The 17,065-nt window shown below is 41.5% G+C and overlaps 2 protein-coding genes and 1 pseudogene across 3 annotated transcripts; 1 reads left to right on the top strand and 2 right to left on the bottom strand.

The window, feature by feature from the left end:
- Positions 1 to 2,824: 2,824 nt before the first annotated feature.
- Positions 2,825 to 5,604, bottom strand: LOC115671729 (uncharacterized). Of its 2 annotated transcripts, XM_030593356.2 has the most exons (3): positions 5,021 to 5,602; positions 3,561 to 4,931; positions 2,825 to 3,159 (listed from the first exon to the last, which is right to left on the bottom strand). In XM_030593356.2, exon 2 carries the CDS (start codon positions 4,925 to 4,927, stop codon positions 3,563 to 3,565), a length of 1,365 nt encoding a protein of 454 aa, XP_030449216.1. In that variant the 5' UTR covers positions 4,928 to 4,931; positions 5,021 to 5,602; the 3' UTR covers positions 2,825 to 3,159; positions 3,561 to 3,562. The 2 variants fall into 2 exon arrangements, with proteins under 2 accessions (XP_030449216.1, XP_056165211.1); XM_056309236.1 differs by lacking the exon at positions 2,825 to 3,159 and having other exon boundaries at positions 3,262 to 4,971; positions 5,021 to 5,604.
- Positions 5,605 to 6,406: 802 nt separating this feature from the next.
- Positions 6,407 to 7,319, bottom strand: LOC115671838 (uncharacterized; annotated as a pseudogene).
- A 3,985-nt stretch (positions 7,320 to 11,304) lies between these two features.
- On the top strand, positions 11,305 to 15,802 carry LOC115672094 (uncharacterized). The gene is made up of 9 exons (XM_030593859.2): positions 11,305 to 11,549; positions 11,681 to 11,898; positions 12,345 to 12,459; positions 13,034 to 13,123; positions 13,284 to 13,454; positions 13,539 to 13,658; positions 14,843 to 14,953; positions 15,306 to 15,387; positions 15,479 to 15,802. Exons 1-9 carry the CDS (start codon positions 11,373 to 11,375, stop codon positions 15,538 to 15,540), a joined length of 1,146 nt encoding a protein of 381 aa, XP_030449719.1. The 5' UTR covers positions 11,305 to 11,372; the 3' UTR covers positions 15,541 to 15,802.
- The last annotated feature ends 1,263 nt before the right edge of the window (positions 15,803 to 17,065 follow it).

Here is a 17,065-nt window from a genome sequence, read left to right as displayed (position 1 = left end):
ATCCTTCGCCGGCTCCGGCGAAGAGCTACGGCCGCCGGCGAGCTAGATCTAGCGACGGCCTGGGTCGCGTGACCCAGGCGGCGAGGGTCGCGCGGCCCCAGGCAGCCGTCGCCTGGGGTCGCGCGACCCGGGCAATGGCGCTGGGCGGTCGCGCGACCCTCGCCGCCCGGGGTCGTGCGACCCGGGAGACAGCCCTGGACGGTCGCGCTACCCCAGCGGCGACGGCACGGGCGGTCGCCCGACCCCGGCGGCCGTCGCCGAGGTCGCGCGACCTCGCCGGCCCCTCGCTGGCCGCCCTAGCCAGCCACGCTTTGCTGAAGAAGAAATTTTTTTTTTTTTTGGGAACAGTCAGCATTCCAAATGCTACCAAATGAGCATTTGGAACTCCAATGCTGAACCGTTTGGTTCAGCATTTTGGGAATGCTCATTTAAGGCCAAATGAGCATTCCCAATGCTGAACCAAACGGGGCCAACATGAGCTTCCACGGAGTCCCACCAAGAAAGACTTACCAAGAATTTTTTTACTACGGTACAAACCCATATGAGATCAATCATAACAACAGTTTTCTATTTTATGGGTCACTAGTTGTGAAAATCAAAATATTGGCAAAGAAAATTTGTGATCTTATAGGCAATAATAATTTTTGTGTTAGGACCATCTAGCCAGTGCATTAAACACGCATCTTTTGTGAGATGCATGTTTAATGCACAGATTCACTGGTCGGCCAAATTGTTGAGACCGGCAAGCCCGTCCATTAAACGTGCATCTTTTGTGCATTAAACGTGCATCTTTCGTGCAATGCGTATGCATCTTACAAAACCAACAGCATTTAAGATAGTAATATAAACCAACTCAGACACGATTCTGTAACAAATTAAAGAAAGACTTACCAAGAATTGTTTTACTACACTACAGACACATGAGATCCGCCATACTAGTTGCGAGAATCACAGAGAACTTTGCTCTTATAGGCAATAATAAGTCTACATTCTAAATAGCTACATAGACCAAATAATTTTCACATTTGCATCATTTCTACATGGCAAGAAGGTCCAAAACCAAGACAACATCCTCAATTGTTTTAAATGGATACTTTTCCAGTAAATTCCTCAAATCTTGATGCTCAATCTTCTAGTCATTAGGAAAGCGAGAAGTAGATAACCAAAGGGGAAAAGTGGATTAGCTAATAATATAGCTAGTGACCTTGTTATTTTTTGTTTCATTGTGGCAATCTTCTCAGTTGGTGTAGAAATGTGTACACAGAATTCAACTGCATCTCCCATATTAGGACTTCGATAGTAGTTTCCAATGGCCTTAATAGCAAGAAACATTGTTTGAAATTATTATCTTTTGGTTGTCGTATCTTAAAAACAGTCCACCACCATCTGAAACACAATGCATCATGGTTTAGAACATATATTGTCAACAACTGTTGAACACATAGAGCACTATTCGCTTGGGTACCTGGACTCCCTCGATTTCACAAGGATTTTCGACATCAAATGGATGCATCACAAACAAGAAAATAATCGCTTGAAATGCCATCTTGCAGGAGTTTCTAGATATGAATACTACAAGTAGCAATTGGGAGCTTTTGAAAAGCAAAAACTTTTTTGTGGCAATTCCTAATATAATGAGCCATATAGTGCTCTTGGTTCTCTGAAAGCATTAACCTGTGTTACATCCAAATGCAACTTTAAAGCTCAATTAGTAGGCACCGCAACTATAGAAGTCCAACACATGTAGAAAGACATTTCAACTACTTTATCGGGTAACTTTAATTCGAGAAGATTGCATTTACAAGCCTAGTGCAATCAATTGGGTTCATTATGTCAACATTTATTAAGAAGCACCAATTAGTTTTCTGCTATTTGAGGTTCTCATTTTGCATTTAATTAAAACTAGCGAGTACTTTGACCTGACTCTAAAACTATAAATTAAGTAAGAAGTTTTGATATCGGGTTGCTTGATTTCAAGTTCAATATCTTGTTAAGTTGAGCTCAATTCAAGTATCCAAAACTCTCCAATACACTCATCCGACACCACCAACTTCAAGGAGCCACCCACAATCTTTGTACATGATCCTCTTGTATACGATTGTCAAACTACAGGCATGCGCTTAGCTCGTACTATGCTTAACATGTGTGTAAATCATGCGAAAAGAAGTGAAAGGCGCCAGGCGTGGATGGTGATGATATGCCGAGCAAAGACAGAGTCTGGCCACAGAGAGGACGGCTTGAGGTGTGGACCCAATAAGAAGAGTTTGCGTCATGTGCGATGATTCATTTGTTCTCCGTATGGCGAGTTGGCCAATTGTATCAAATTCGAGGTGTAAAGTTAGCTGAGATGTACGCTGTGAAACAGATGTTTAGGGCATTAGACCCAGTAGGACAAAGAATCCTGCATGCGGTTCTGTTTCCTGGTTAAAGTTGAGCTACTTTTAACAGCTCATTGCTTTTGAAAGTTACTCTGTGAGTGTGACTTTTAGACACTGACGGAGATGATACTAGGATTTTTGGACTAAGTTAATATATAAGGTAGATGAAGCAGACAGAGACACTGCAATGTGTCGTTGGTAGGTGACTCCACACCCTCCATAACCACATTTCTTCTTGAAGAATAAAGGTGCATCAAACAGTTTTCATTCCTCACGATTCCAATCGAACTAATCATTCTTTCCAGCCTTCAATCCAAAGAGTGTTAGTCCAACCACTCTCCCTGTTCCCTGATAATTTTTGAAATGGCATACTGAAGCTTGCAACCTTTTTCAAAATTGATCCACATCCTGGTCTGGTAGTAAAAGGCGGATTAACTTCCATGTCGAAACCTCATTTGCTTCCTTGGGTTTCAAGTTTCAAGCTTGCAACTTCTCAAATGCCAAAGTCAGGATCATTGTGTGAGTTTAATACTTGGAGCGTTCTCAAGAAACAGAGGAAGAGATCAGAAGAAAGAATTTGCTAATCTTTCTGGTTAACTAGTACAAAAAGAGAGGGCACATGCCAATCAATCTTGAGGTTTTCTGGCATATCGACTGCCGTTGTTTACATGTGAATGCACAGTGCTCTGCCTTGGCCCAAGGAAACTTCGCTTGCCGCTTTTTTCAATTACCAAACACTTCAAACTTCTTCCCTCTGAAGCAGGTGGTTTCATCAGAAATGCTTGCAACAAAAAATATGCATATCATTGCTATGAGAGCAAGAGTTATGATTTACCAGGCATAAAGAGATCCTCAGTGATCAGGGCAGGAAATTCAGTGTAGAATTCAAGAAAAATATCACTGAATCCAGTTACCTATTCCAAAATGAATCAAAGTGTTCTTTTTTTCATTCTCTTTTTCATCTCTACAGAGACATTTCAGGACATTGCAAGAATTGAGAAAAGAATTTGAGAAGTTCCGATTGAGATCTTCTCTGGCGAACACAATCATAAGCAGAATATAGAGCATCTTGGAGATAGTTGAATCTCGGGCAAAAGGAAGAAGTGAAAGATTCTCCCGATTTGGTTGGTGCATTGGAATGCCCCCCAGCTTCATGCCCAAAGGTTGCTGCAAGAGACCTACCTTTACCAAGACAATAAACCGGCCTCACCATTTTCCTCTTCCCAAGCAGGAAGGTTGAGATCAATTAAAGCAGGAACCTCATGAACTTGTCGCCCTGTCACCATGGCTTTGTCTTTGGACCGCCCTAAAAAGTGCGATCTCTTGTGACCTCCTAAAGCTTGACCTGACCGAAAGACCCTGAAGCAGATCGGGCATTCATGCCTGTTCTTCTTCTTTGTACCTGGTTTTTTCTCCTTTCGAGTCGCGTTTCCACCAGTGAAAAGCTCCGGATCACTAATCACTTGCGAAGGATTGTGAGATGTATCAATCTCACTGCCAGTTTTGCTCCTCTCATATTTGGACCAGGTGCTCATCTTTAACTTCTTCTGGCAGTCTTTGTGCTTAGCAAGTTTCTTGGGAGACTCAGAGATCTTCTCACCAATCACAGATCCATTTTTCCAATCACTGAATGATCTTTGCATATCATTTTCGACTCTCTTTCTTGAAACATCTACTGCTTCCCTTATGGTGCCTTCTACTCCTTCGGCTTCGTGTTTGATTCTGTTCAACCATTTCCTCCATTCGACACCATCTTCCCTAGCTTTAGATCCGTAGACTAATTTACGATTCTTAAGCTCACGAATGCTGATATTGTCATCAACATAACAATCAGATTCCCTCTTCTTCACATATCCAGAACCGTAACTGTTAGAAACATCAATCTCACCCGATTTCCCACTTCTTACATCGCTCGACGATGATTTAGCTTCTAAATAATCCGAATCATGATCTGCACCATCTCGGATCCAAGTCCAAGCACCCTTAAAATTACTAGTATCCCTAGATAACAACATCAAACATTTTGCCACCTCTTCCTGTTCTTGTTCGATCTCGGAAACAGACGATGAACCGCTGACCAAGATCTTTGCAGGAACTCTACACTTGATTCTTTTTGATCTCCTACGCTGAATTTGAGCTGACGCTTCTGAATCCGGGACTACATCCATTTCTAGGATCTGCTTCTCGCTGTACTCCAACACATCCTTTCGGTGATTGGTCGCCTTTTCTTTCTCGGAATGACAAGCCATATGACCGCAAAGAGCTTTCAATGACTGAAACCCTTTCCCACACTCTTTACACACATTCCCTACTCGCATTATACTGCCCGAATCCTCGAACAATCTCATATCTTTCCAGTTCATATGGAGGCAGAGGCCAGAATTCCCCTCAACTCGAAGCTCCTTGACTCCACGATCATTACAATGTCGACCATCTTCTCCAGCGAAACCATCCCCTGTCTTATGAGAGCTCAAATGACCGCCAAGAGATTTCCCACACGGGTACCTCTTGTTGCAATACTTGCACACAAAGTCCATCTTCTGATTCATTTCCCTTTAGATGACCAAAGATACAGAGCAGAGCAGAACAAAAACTTCAGCAGACCACTAATGTAAATCAGCAGATCACTGCATAGGACATACCTCAGATCTCCAGAAAATGCTGCATTCCGCGTTCTTTGCCCATCTCCTTCCACCAAAACAACCCTCAAGTTGTGGTGAGAAAGATGAAGCAGAAAAGCTGAGGAAATTCAGTTCCAGATCGAGAAGATCATATCTGATGTGCCGGATTTCAGCAAGACAAGAAAGCTTGCAACTCTTTTTTTTCCACAAAAGAACGAAGTGTGACCGGTTCTTTTTCTCCCAAAGTACAAGATCCAGACCCACCAAACGATAGGCCGTCCAAATCCAATACCTTTTCACCCTCGGTTCTCACATCATGTCCCTCTCTTGAATGTTCAAAAAACCGAAGGAGAGAAGAATTCAAAACTTTGAAGGGGAGTGGTGGGTCGCTAATGACGGCGACAAACAGGCACGGGCCTACGCGAGGAACAATCAAAGCAAAGACACTACGACTCTTTCTCTCTCCTGTGGTTGTGTCCTCCTCCTTGTTGTTGTTGGAGGAGAATTCCATGCATCATGGAAGCTGAAAAGGTGTGTTCAGTAAAAAAAAAACAGGTTTTGGGGAAGCAAAAGCTGGAGTGCACGTGTGCTAGAGAGAGCACAGATCGTTCGTTTGCCTTGTTGGACGGTCGAGATTGGTGGGTTATTGGGGGGCATTCCGAGGTACGAGGACTGCCGAAGAAGGCTAAAAACTCCATGCCTTGTTTTGTCTCTTGCTCAGGAGAAGATCTTCTCATAAGTTATGTGACTTCTCCGATGAATCCCCAAAAAACCCAGCATGTTCTGATATTTCACGGCGTGCATGGTCGATGCTTTGAAAATCGGTTTTTTTCTAATTGAGTATATTCGATAGATGTTATCGTAGAATTACTTGTTACAAATCCAACGAGATTAATTGCTCGGTAGTTGAGATTTTTGTATTAAAAAAATCTGAGAATTGATAGATGTGTAAATTCGAGATAGAAGGATTCCTCTCTAATTCTGAGTAGAGATATTTTCATTAAAAATGGCTTTGATATGTATCTTCGAGGCCTATTGAGTAGCCTGCATGAGTGGGGGGGCAATGCAAAGGTTCAGCATTAGTGACTTGACAAATATCAAGGAATAGGTTAATCAAAGGTACACCTTAGTCCTATTGCTTGATATGCCTCACCCCTTCAATTTTGCCTCCCAAAAAGGGAAAATCAAAGGTGCACCTGGCAAATATCAAGGAATTTGGAGCAATTTGCATTTTAATAAATAAATATTTTCATGTTCCTACTTTATGACCTAATTTTTTTACTCTCTAAATCCAAATACATAAAGGGATATTTTCGTCGTAGCGCATTCTTTTTTATTGAGCCGATTCATCTTATTTTTGGCGGTATTTATTTAAAGTCACATTTTTCCTTTGTTATTTAATGCTTCCCTTATGGTGCCTTCTACTCCTTCAGCTTTGTGTTTGATTCTGTTCAACCATTTCCTCCATTCGACACCATCTTCCCTAGCTGTAGATCCGTAGACTAATTTACGATTCTTAAGCTCACGAATGCCGATATTGTCATCAACATGACAATCTGATTCCGTCTTCTTCACATATCCAGAACCTTAATTGTTAGAAACGTCAATCTCACCCGATTTCCCACTTCTTACATCGCTCGACGATGATTTAGCTTCTAAATAATCCGAATCATGATCTGCACCATCTTGGATCCAAGTCCAAGCACCCTTAAAATTACTAGTATCCCTGGATAACATCATCAAACATTTTGCCACCTCTTCTTGTTCTTGCTCGATCTCAGAAACAGACTACGAACCGCTGACTAAGATCTTTGCAGGAACTCTACACTTGATTCTTTTCGATCTCCTACACTGAATTTGAGCTGACGCTTCTGAATTGGGGACTACATCCATTTCTAGGATCTGCTTCTTGCTGTACTCCAATGCATCCTTTTGGCAATTGGTCGCCTTTTCTTTCACAGAATGACAAGCCATATGACCGCAAAGAGCTTTCTATGACTGAAACCCTTTCCCACACTCTTTACACACATTCCCTACTCTCAATATACTGCCCGAATCTTCGAACAATCTCGTATCTTTCCAGTTCTTATGGAGGCAGAGGCCGGAATTCCCCTCAACTCGAAGCTCCTTGACTCTATGTTCATTACAATGTCGACCATCTTCTCCAGCGAAACCATCCCCTATCTTATGAGAGCTCAAATGACCGCCTAGAGATTTCCCACACGGGTACCTCTTGTTGCAATACTTGCACACAAAGTCTATCTTCTGATTCATTTCCCTTTGGATGACCAAAGAAATAGAACAGAGCAGAACTACAACTTCAGCAAACAACCATTAATGTAAATCAGCAGATCACTGCATAGTGCATACCTCATATCTCCATAAAATGCTGCATTCTATAATTAACCCAATTTAGGAAAACTCATACCTAAACTAAGCAAATACAATTCCATGATTACCTCTTCACACTCCTTATCTTAATGGCCCTTAGAAATTGCGGTACGTGACGTATGCATCAGACAAAGCAAACACAGTTCTACTTGTCACAATGAAGTGAGATTGCAAACAAGATTCGGATTACGGCTCTGCCAACGCTGACCAGTGGAGTAATTACACAAGCGTTCAATCATTAAGAGAGCAATACGATAATTCTAAGATCTAGGAAAGAGATCAAAGTTTACAAGACAGACTGAAGAGAGAAGACGCATCACCCTCTATACACATTCCAGGCTCTGTACTTGAAGAGCTCAGGTTGATATCTGGTGTGCTGATTTTTTCACTTCAAATATTCCAAAAGGCGATCTGTGACGGCATTTGTTTTTCTTCTCTCTCTCTCTCTCACCAGATTCATCTTTACTGGAACTTTAATAAGAGAAGTTACAAGTTGTATACGCAGAGACTTCTGTTGACACCTGGCTTTTGCTGGCCTGGTAAATTGGCATTTTGAAATTCAAATGGACCAAACTAATGCAAAAGAGAGATAACGAGATAGAATTATTAGAAAAATATATATATATATATAAATGAAAACGAGAAACGGAAAATCCGGCCAGTTCGACCCGACCCGACCCGCTTTTGGGCCTCTTTTTTTGGTCCTTTGTTCTGACCCGATAGCCCCGGCCCAACTAGGCCTTTTCTTTCCTCTCTCTCCAGCTCAGCCCAGCCACTCAGACCCCTCGCTCTCTCTTTCACGCAATAATCTGTTTCAAAGCTTTCGAAAGCACGACTCCACCCAAGACACGCTCCGGGCCAGATCACTTGCACGTAGCCACCAACACTTTCCTTGGTGGGAGCGATGGCCTCCTCCGTCCATGAAGCAAGGCCATGTTGTCGAAGAAGAGGACGTCGCCCTTCTCCTTCTCCCACTCGAATTGGATGCTCTCGTGCTCGATGATCTCGCTGCATCGCTTCACTGCGTGGTCTGGGATCTCGGTCCCGTCAGCCATCGTGGCTGAGCTGATCTCCTTCTCCTGCACCCCCACCATCGTGTTGTACTACATCCTTCTCCCTTTCCTCCCCTCGAACACCCTCGTGAGGGATCGTGGGCAGATTATCGTCTTTAGTCCACCATAGGGCAGCCATTCCACGTCCATTCCCGAGGCCTTAACCCTTCAAATGGCAGATCTATTCACTTTATTAATAAGCGAGCCCGATCTGGTTGTAACATAAGGAATTTGCCTTTTGGGTGCCGCTAGCCTGACCGTGAACGATAGTGTTACGGTCAAAGACCAGCCACGAAAAGTTTTTAGGAAACCAGTTGACGGTTTCAATTCTTCAGTTAATGTTTTTTTTTTAATTAATTCTACGTTTCCTTATTGCGAGCTCATATTGACTGACAAAATCGTGAGAGGACCCCAGGAAATCAATTTTCTTGAATATGAAGAAAGAAAAAATAAATTAGATGCCGAAATATAAATAACTATAAGTAAAAAAATGTTATCACTTACGAAAAAGAAACTGTTAATGTCATTATATAAATCTATTATATTTAAAAGATGAAAGAACACTGGAATCGCTGGCTTTGCTGCAAATAGCGAAATCATTGCGTAATGAAATGGCTTCTCATTCTTTCGATGACAATGAAAACCTCTTTCTTTCTTGCAATGAAAGAAGCAGACATTAATGAACATTTCTTCACGGTTATGACTTATTCGATTACAAAATCCTACTGTAATTAGAAGTTCAAAGTATACAAGATAATTACATTCACATTTTTTTTAGTTGTTAAGTTTTTTTTTTTTCGGAAACAGTATCCACCTAATCTTTTTTTTTGGCCGGATAATAATATTCACTATTTTAAAAATTGCAACTGAGTTCTTCATATATTCCTTATTGTTTGAATATTATCACTTTGATTTGTTTCTTTAAGTAAGATAAGAAAATCGTTATCTTCTCATGGTTTTTTATATATAGAAAATGCATTTTTGTATATAAAAAACTTGTTAATATTTCACCAGTCTCCCATTTTTTAAGATGGAAAATGCTTGGCTTAGATTTGACCGTATCTTTTCCAAGCTAACGGCACTGTTAGCTAAGCATTATTCTTGCCTTTTCTATGGATTCTTACGTATTGGATCAAAAAATTCTCACAATAAATAGCAACTTATTTTAGCGTTTTTACTCGACGCTGCAATTTGGTAAGAAAAGGAAATTCCCATCAATAGCTAAAATCCCATATTATTGGACTAGATGATATCTCAAGCATATCCTCATTAAATGGAAAGGAAATCTTTTTCCTCTACGTACTTTCTGGTCATCAGCTCATTTAGCAACTTGAATGGATCTAGCTCTAAGTATATAAAGGTGCTACGATTCATCTCGACACATCACTGCACTAGGTCACAAAGTTGTCAAGACTCGTTGAGAGAGAGAAAGAGAGAGTAAGAAGAGTTTAGGTGGGTGTAGCCATGGAGGTAACAACATCCAAAAGAATGGGGTCCATGATTCTTGTGGCAACTCTGATACTGTGGTCGTCCATCGGTGCCGATGCAAGCAAGTTTAGTTGTATATTTCGTTGTGTCGTGAAGTCAGATGACCCGGTTCGATGCATTAAAGATTGCTTCAAGCATCACCATAGCGAGTCCTTGACATCCGCAGCATCAGAGCACTGCGAAGTCGGTTGTTTCTTGTCAACTTGCTTTCACTACCATCCAGGTAATAATCTTTGCATTGAGATCGAAGATATAAACTAGCTTCTCTATTGTATAATCGTGTTTACTTATGAGTGATTTATTGATGTAATTTAATTATGAGAGCATGGTTGCATACTATACCATTTCATTTCCTTGGACTTTTATATATATGCTTTGTTAAAAGAGATTCGATGTCAATTTTGTTGTGAGTGACTTTGAACTCATGTAGATACCAAGAAAGTTGGAGCGGACGTGACAAAAGTGAGAGCTTGTGCAGATTCATGCACTCAGGGTTGCCAAAAGATCTATTCATTGCACTAAAGTTTGGAAATTTTCCTTTTTTATAGTTAAACAATAAAGTTCGGAAATTTTCCTTTTTTTTTTAGTTAAACAAAGGTGTGTAATACCTTTGTGGGTTTCACTCCTCAACTAATGAATAATGCCTTTTTAATTATCTGCTTTGAGCGAAGTACATTTCTATGAAATTTCAATTGTGATAAAATTTCATATCCAACCCTATGCGGATGAGTCCCGGAGGGATAAGAAGCCTGGTCTCAAACACAATATGCTAAAGCTATAAATCTTAGCACAAGCCTTATTCAACTTTCTCCTCAAACTCATTTGATATTTATGACGCGAATAGCTGCGCAGTAAGTCGGATTGCCACATCATAAGTCAATCGGATCAAACTGATAAGGTAATTATATTCGATTTCGAAAGAATATATCGATTAGACCGAATAAAATCGAAGTTGGGAAACATCAAATATGACATTGACAAAGAGGAGAATAATGTTGATGGCATTGGGAATTGGCCCAATAAATTTTTAAGATAAAAAACCTTATTCAATAGGTTAATATCATGAAAAACTTCAAACTGGTACATTCGTAATAAATTTACCTCAAACTTTATTTTGATCACGAAAAATCTCAAACTTACTCTCCGTTTGTCACACGTGTGGTGTTCATCAAAGGTAAATTTATCACAAATGTATTAGTTGGGATTTTTAATGATCAAAACTTTAATTTGAAATAAAATTATTATAGATATATCAATATATTATTTTTAATTATCAAAAAATTAAGTTAGAGTAAATTTATTACAATTGTGATATTATTTATATATTTATGCTTCGGTGGAATTGGATTTTGACTCGCTGCTTATTAGCGTGAACACTGGGGAGGAGTCCCAAATGAAAAACTCCCCGTAGACCCTCGAGCTAAAACTCCCTCCGATCGGCCATGGAAGACCACGCCGAACTTGACGAAGCTCCGCCGCTTGCGATCGAAATCCCCGGAACGTCCGACCCGGCGCAGCGGGCCGAAGACGGCGGCGGCGGCGGCGCCTCGGTCGGCGTCGGCGGCGCCTCGGTCGGCGTCACCGTCATCACCGGCTACCTCGGCGCCGGCAAATCCACGGTGAGCGTCGTTCCGCTTTCTTCCTCCTCGAATTCGTCGCCCCGGTTCCTCGGGAATTTCGAAGTTTCCTTTTTTTTTCCTTTTACCGCCGTGACTCCCCTCTTCGGAACGCGATGCGTTTGATTTGGCAGCTCGTGAACCACGTCCTGAACTCTCAGCACGGGAAGAGGATAGCCGTGATACTGAACGAGTTCGGGGAAGAGCTCGGGGTGGAGAGGGCGATGATCAACGAAGGGGAGGGCGGGGATCTCGTCGAAGAGTGGGTGGAGCTCGCGAACGGCTGCGTCTGCTGCACCGTCAAGCACAGCCTGGTTCAAGCCCTCGAGCAACTTGTTCAGAGGAAAGAAAGGTCTGTAATCAAATTTTTGTTTTGGAGATTTATAAATTCTCTCTTTTATGTGCTGTCTTAGTGTTGGAATGAGCGTGTGGCTTTGTGGAGGAAGTGAAATGAAAAGTAGACAGAGGTTTCGAGCTTGAGCGAAGGTTATATTTCGGCCTGGGCAACAGGGATTATGTTCTTGTTGGTGTTGGTGTTGGTGTTGGTGTTGGTGTCGTCGTCCTCCTCTTATGAGGACCACTAGCCTAATTAGGAATTATCTGACGCGCATGAGCTTGTGAGGTTTTGTTGACACTCTTTTCTGGATTTGTCTCGATCTGTTTATCATTTTCGGCATTAAGTTCTGCTTAAATTTCTTCATGATTGGAATTTGCTCGGGATTCCAGGTGTTGTCTTGTGCAATTAGAATGTTGTGGCAGAAGCTGACAACTGCCTTTGTTGTTGTTCTGGTAGGATAGGCTCGACCATATATTGCTGGAAACGACCGGCTTGGCGAACCCTGCTCCTCTTGCGTCTGTTCTTTGGTTGGATGAGCAGCTTGAATCTGCTGTGAAGCTCGACTCCATTGTCACAGTAAGAAGTTATTGATGATATCTTAGTTTGTTTTGCAAGGATCATATTACACTTGCTGACATTTTGTTCATCTCTTCTTAAACTATGCTTTTGAAAGTGAAACTACATAACCACTTGGGTATTATTTTCTCAAGTACTTTTATTCTGGCTGGAAATCCCACGTTACTTTCCCTAATTAAAGTCTGAAACTTTCGCATCCCCTACTTATATATCTGTCGAACAGCTTAAGCAAGTCATTGTTATGTTTGACCTTGAGGTGGTGAGGTGTAGTAGCTGTGCTTCTGCCTTTGCCATTTTGCTTCGGTGGACATTAATGCAAAGATGGAACTCGGAACTCAATTACTTTATATTTGCTATGTCTGTACACTTGATAAGCAGAATGCCCCATTTATGAGGACCCTCTTGTTCTTTCCTTTTCTTTCTTGGGTTTTTGCCGTTCTTACATTTTTTGCTTTTCGGGGATGGCAAGGTTAATATACATTTACATGTTGTTTACATGCCTATAAGACAAAATCATCATTGATGAAGTCTATTTTTTCTTCAGCCCTTGTTTGATATGCTGCTCCTTCACTAGGTTGTAGATGCTAAAAACCTCCGATTGCAGCTCAATGAGCAGCGTGATTCTTCTTCATTTCCAGAAGCGTATCTTCAAATTGCATTTGCGGTAAGATTTTGAATTATTGTTATTCGTGCATCTTAGTTCATTCACTCTAGGGCACATATTCCATCTCCATGATTTTTTCATCATGTTTGTCTTTATTTTTCTGTTGGATAGGAGAGTTTGGAATGTAGGAGGTTCTTACAGAAACTTTTTACTGTTGTAGGATGTGGTGATTCTTAACAAGGTTGATTTGGTTTCCTTGGAGGCCACTGGTGCCTTGGAAGAATTGGAGAAGGAAATACATGGCATTAACTCTATTGCCGACATCATTCGCACTGTTAGATGTCAAGTTGACTTGCCAACAATTTTGGATCGGCAGGCCTATGATGCTACAGTGAGTTATATGTATCTTCACTAATTATACTTATTGTTGACTCTCATTTTTAAGTTAATCATATTGCTCAATATGCTCTTTCAGCGTGTTGCTCACTTAGAAGCCCTGTTGCAAGAAAATCAATCTCTTTCTGGTAGAGAACTTCATGACAGTAGAGTGCGCACATTATGCATTTGTGAGCCTCGGAAAGTTGATCTCGATAAGGTAATGCATGAGGTACAGACGCAAGGGTCATATTTACTGATATATGTCATCCTTTGTCAGCAGTATGATATTTGGAACTTTTAGTGAGCAAATTAATTGGGAATTATCTGTTTAATATTTTATTTAACTGCAATATCATTTTAGGATAGTGGAAAGTATGATGTTAGTCTGATGATTTATATCTGTGTCATCGAAACATTTTTAATTTATGATGGTGGAACATAATGAGACATAGAATGCGTGTAATATGTGGCTTTAGTAAGGTTTGGAAATATCATTATGCTGATAAAATATCTGTATGAAGGATTTTGTATCCCTAGGGGTATCTGCAAGATCCTAGAAAATAGACAAGGCATGACTTAGCTTAAATAATGTCATAGATATTTCTCTCAGAGAATTTGGTTCATAGTGTAAGACATTATTTGGTGTCTTTTTACCTGGTGTTGTGTCTTTGAGATTTCTCTTATCTAGGCATATGGAGATTTGACCCTTAAAGGAAGTCTGCAGCTGACTACTGCTTTTAGAAGTGTGGAGTGCTCCTCCGATTACTCTATATTTCTCTGTTAAATGGTCTACATTTTTGGTTTTTGTAATTTTTGTGGTGTTAGTTTCTTTTTTTCACACAGTGAAGATATTATGCAGGCACAGATTGATAGAATCTCCTCATGGCTTCTGGCCTTCATCTTATACTGCGTACAAGTTTCATTTATGACAATTTCCGTAATTTGTTTCCACTTGGTGGGGTTAGCCACATGGTTCCTTTATGCTTGGGTTCCCGTCCAATAGACAGTAAAGATCAACTGTTTCATAGGGTTGGAAAATTGGATAGGAATTCTATAATATGTGTAATATCGAGATCAAGAACTTAGGGAAAGGACCATCTTAGGTTAAATAATTTATCTCCTCCGTTGTGAATGGTTTTAGTACATTGAAACCAATACTATGTCGATCAACATACAGGGCTTGTTCTTCTTCTCTTTGCTATTTCAGTATGTTGCATTGGTTGTACTAGCTAGATCTTACACTGAGTAGTAGGTTTTAATTTATCCCCATTTGTGTGGGAGGGATAATTCAGAAAGAATAAATTTGAGGGTAGACAAGAAATCCAAATTACAGAGCCTTCACCTTGCCTTTTCTTTCCTCCCATTTGAACCCTAGTAATTTTTCAGTGGCTTTTCATGCAGGTTCGTTCATGGCTTGAGGAGATTCTTTGGGATAAGAAATATGGCATGGATGTATACCGCTGTAAAGGGGTCCTGAGTGTCTTGAACTCAAACACACTGCATACTTTGCAGGTAAACCATTATATTAGGTAGCATTGATAGCATTGTATATAAGTGATTTGGCTTTTCCACTGGGGTCTGACATCGATAGCATGGTGAATTTGTTCTCCCCATCTCAATGCCAAGTTCATCCATGCACAAAATTGTTGTCATTAAGGACTTTGTATCCATGCGTTCAGACTGGATTTCCTAAGCCTGCTTCATTCCACATGGGATTAAAGTAGGCTCCTTGCATCTATACCTCACATCTTTCTGCATGCTTTTGCTGAAATCAGTGATGCAGCTATCCGTGAACATACAGAAGATCTTTCGTTGATTTCATGCGTCATATTTCTCAAATTCTTTTCTTTCAACTGTTTGGCAGGCTGTCAAGGAGATATACGAGATTGTTCCATCTCGCAAATGGAAAGAGCAAGAGAATCCGATGAACAAGATAGTTTTTATTGGTGATGTTCTGCAAAGCTCATCTCTTGATTGTAGCTCAGGGTGCTTTTTCCGTCTTAAATTGAAATTCCATTTATATGTTTCTTCCGACAGGTCATAATCTCAACGAGGACGTTCTCATCAATTCCCTCGGAGTTTGTGCACTGGCATCGTGATCTGGCGATTTATTCATGCTATTGGCTCCTCATTCCTTGATTTGATGAGAAATGTAGATCATAAGTTCAGTTAGTTATACAACTAGCCGGTTCAATGATCACGGGTTCGTTTTTGAGCAATTTCATTATGCGTAGAATGAAATACTAATTTGATGTATATGTCTCGGTCATCTAGCCGCTTAACCCAAATTTTGAGGGAAAATTTTAAATAATGGCTTGAAATGCGGCGTTTTTTAGAAAACGACCGCACTTTTTTTGTTTCTATTTTTCTATTTTTTAGTTGAGTTGCACAATAAACACAGAAGACTCATTCCCAAAGAAAATGTGTACATTGCAATAAGTTTCTTCTTGAACTCTAGGAACCTGACCGAAACGAAGCAATTTACTGCATCGAAGATGCGTATGTATCAGCATCGCCTTCGAAAAACCGTGCTCTTGTGGTGTTAACACTTGACCACATTCAAGCCTGTTTGTGATAATCTGTTAAGCCTGCCTTGAATAAGAAGCCGTATATAAGTCACCTTCGAATCAACCCGCACAATTATTCGTGCACAAATTAACCCAACATGGACGGCGAACACGAAATTTGAATTGTTCTTATGTTTAATTCACCGTATCATTGATGGTCTAAGACCTTTTTTCGGATATAAATCTTGGTACATTTCGATATGTCCAATCTTTCTAACATTGCTCTTCGATTTTTCCTGATGCAATTTTTAATGGGCATTGGTTTATCGCACGCAAAGATTGGGGGAAAAGTGCCAAAAAAGTCCTAAACCTTTTGCATTAGTGCCAATTCAGTCCTAAACCTTTTTTTGGTGCCAATTCAGTCCTAAACCTTTTGCATTGGTGCCAATTTAGTCCTAAACCTTTTTTTGGTGCCAATTAAGTCCTAAACCTTTTAAATTGGTGCCAATTCAGTCCTAAACCTTTTGTTTTTGTGCCAATTTAGTCCTTCCGGTCAATTTTGACCGGAATTTGCTGACGTGGACGGCTGCCGGCCGGCGACCGGTCACCGGCGCCGACGTGGCGCTGACGTGGACAAATTAAATAATATTTTAATATTTTTTGAATTTTTTTTTTTTCCTTTTTTTCCACTTTTTTTTTTTTTTTCCCCTCCTTCCTCTGGCCGGTCGCCGGTCCGGCGACCGGCCAGAGGCCAGAGGCCGGCGAGCTCGACCTCGCCGGCCACTGGGGAGGGCGGCCTCGCCCGGCGAGGCCGAGCCTTGCCTTGGTCGGGCGAGGCTCGACCTCGCCAGATCCGGCGAGGTCGGGCCTCCCCGACCATGGCGAGGCTCGAGCCCTCGCCGGAGGCCGCGGCGAGGGCGAGCCTCGCCATGGTCGGGAGGCCCGACCTCGCCGGATCTGGCGAGGCCGGGCCTCGCCGGCGGCTGGGCGAGGTCGGGCGAAGTGGCGAGGCCCGACCTCGCCGGATCTGGCGAGGTCGAGCCTCGCCCAGCCGCCGGCGAGGCCCGACCTCGCCAGATCCGGCGAGGTCGGGCCTCGCCCGACCATGGCGAGGCTC

The sequence above is a fragment of the Syzygium oleosum genome, unplaced genomic scaffold (assembly GCF_021117445.2).
Source record: "Syzygium oleosum isolate NSW1041296 unplaced genomic scaffold, Sole_v2.1 Sole_v2.03, whole genome shotgun sequence".
Lineage (NCBI taxonomy): Eukaryota > Viridiplantae > Streptophyta > Magnoliopsida > Myrtales > Myrtaceae > Syzygium > Syzygium oleosum.
The sequence above is the reverse complement of the archived record's forward strand: the minus strand, read 5'-3'. Positions and strand labels throughout refer to the sequence as shown.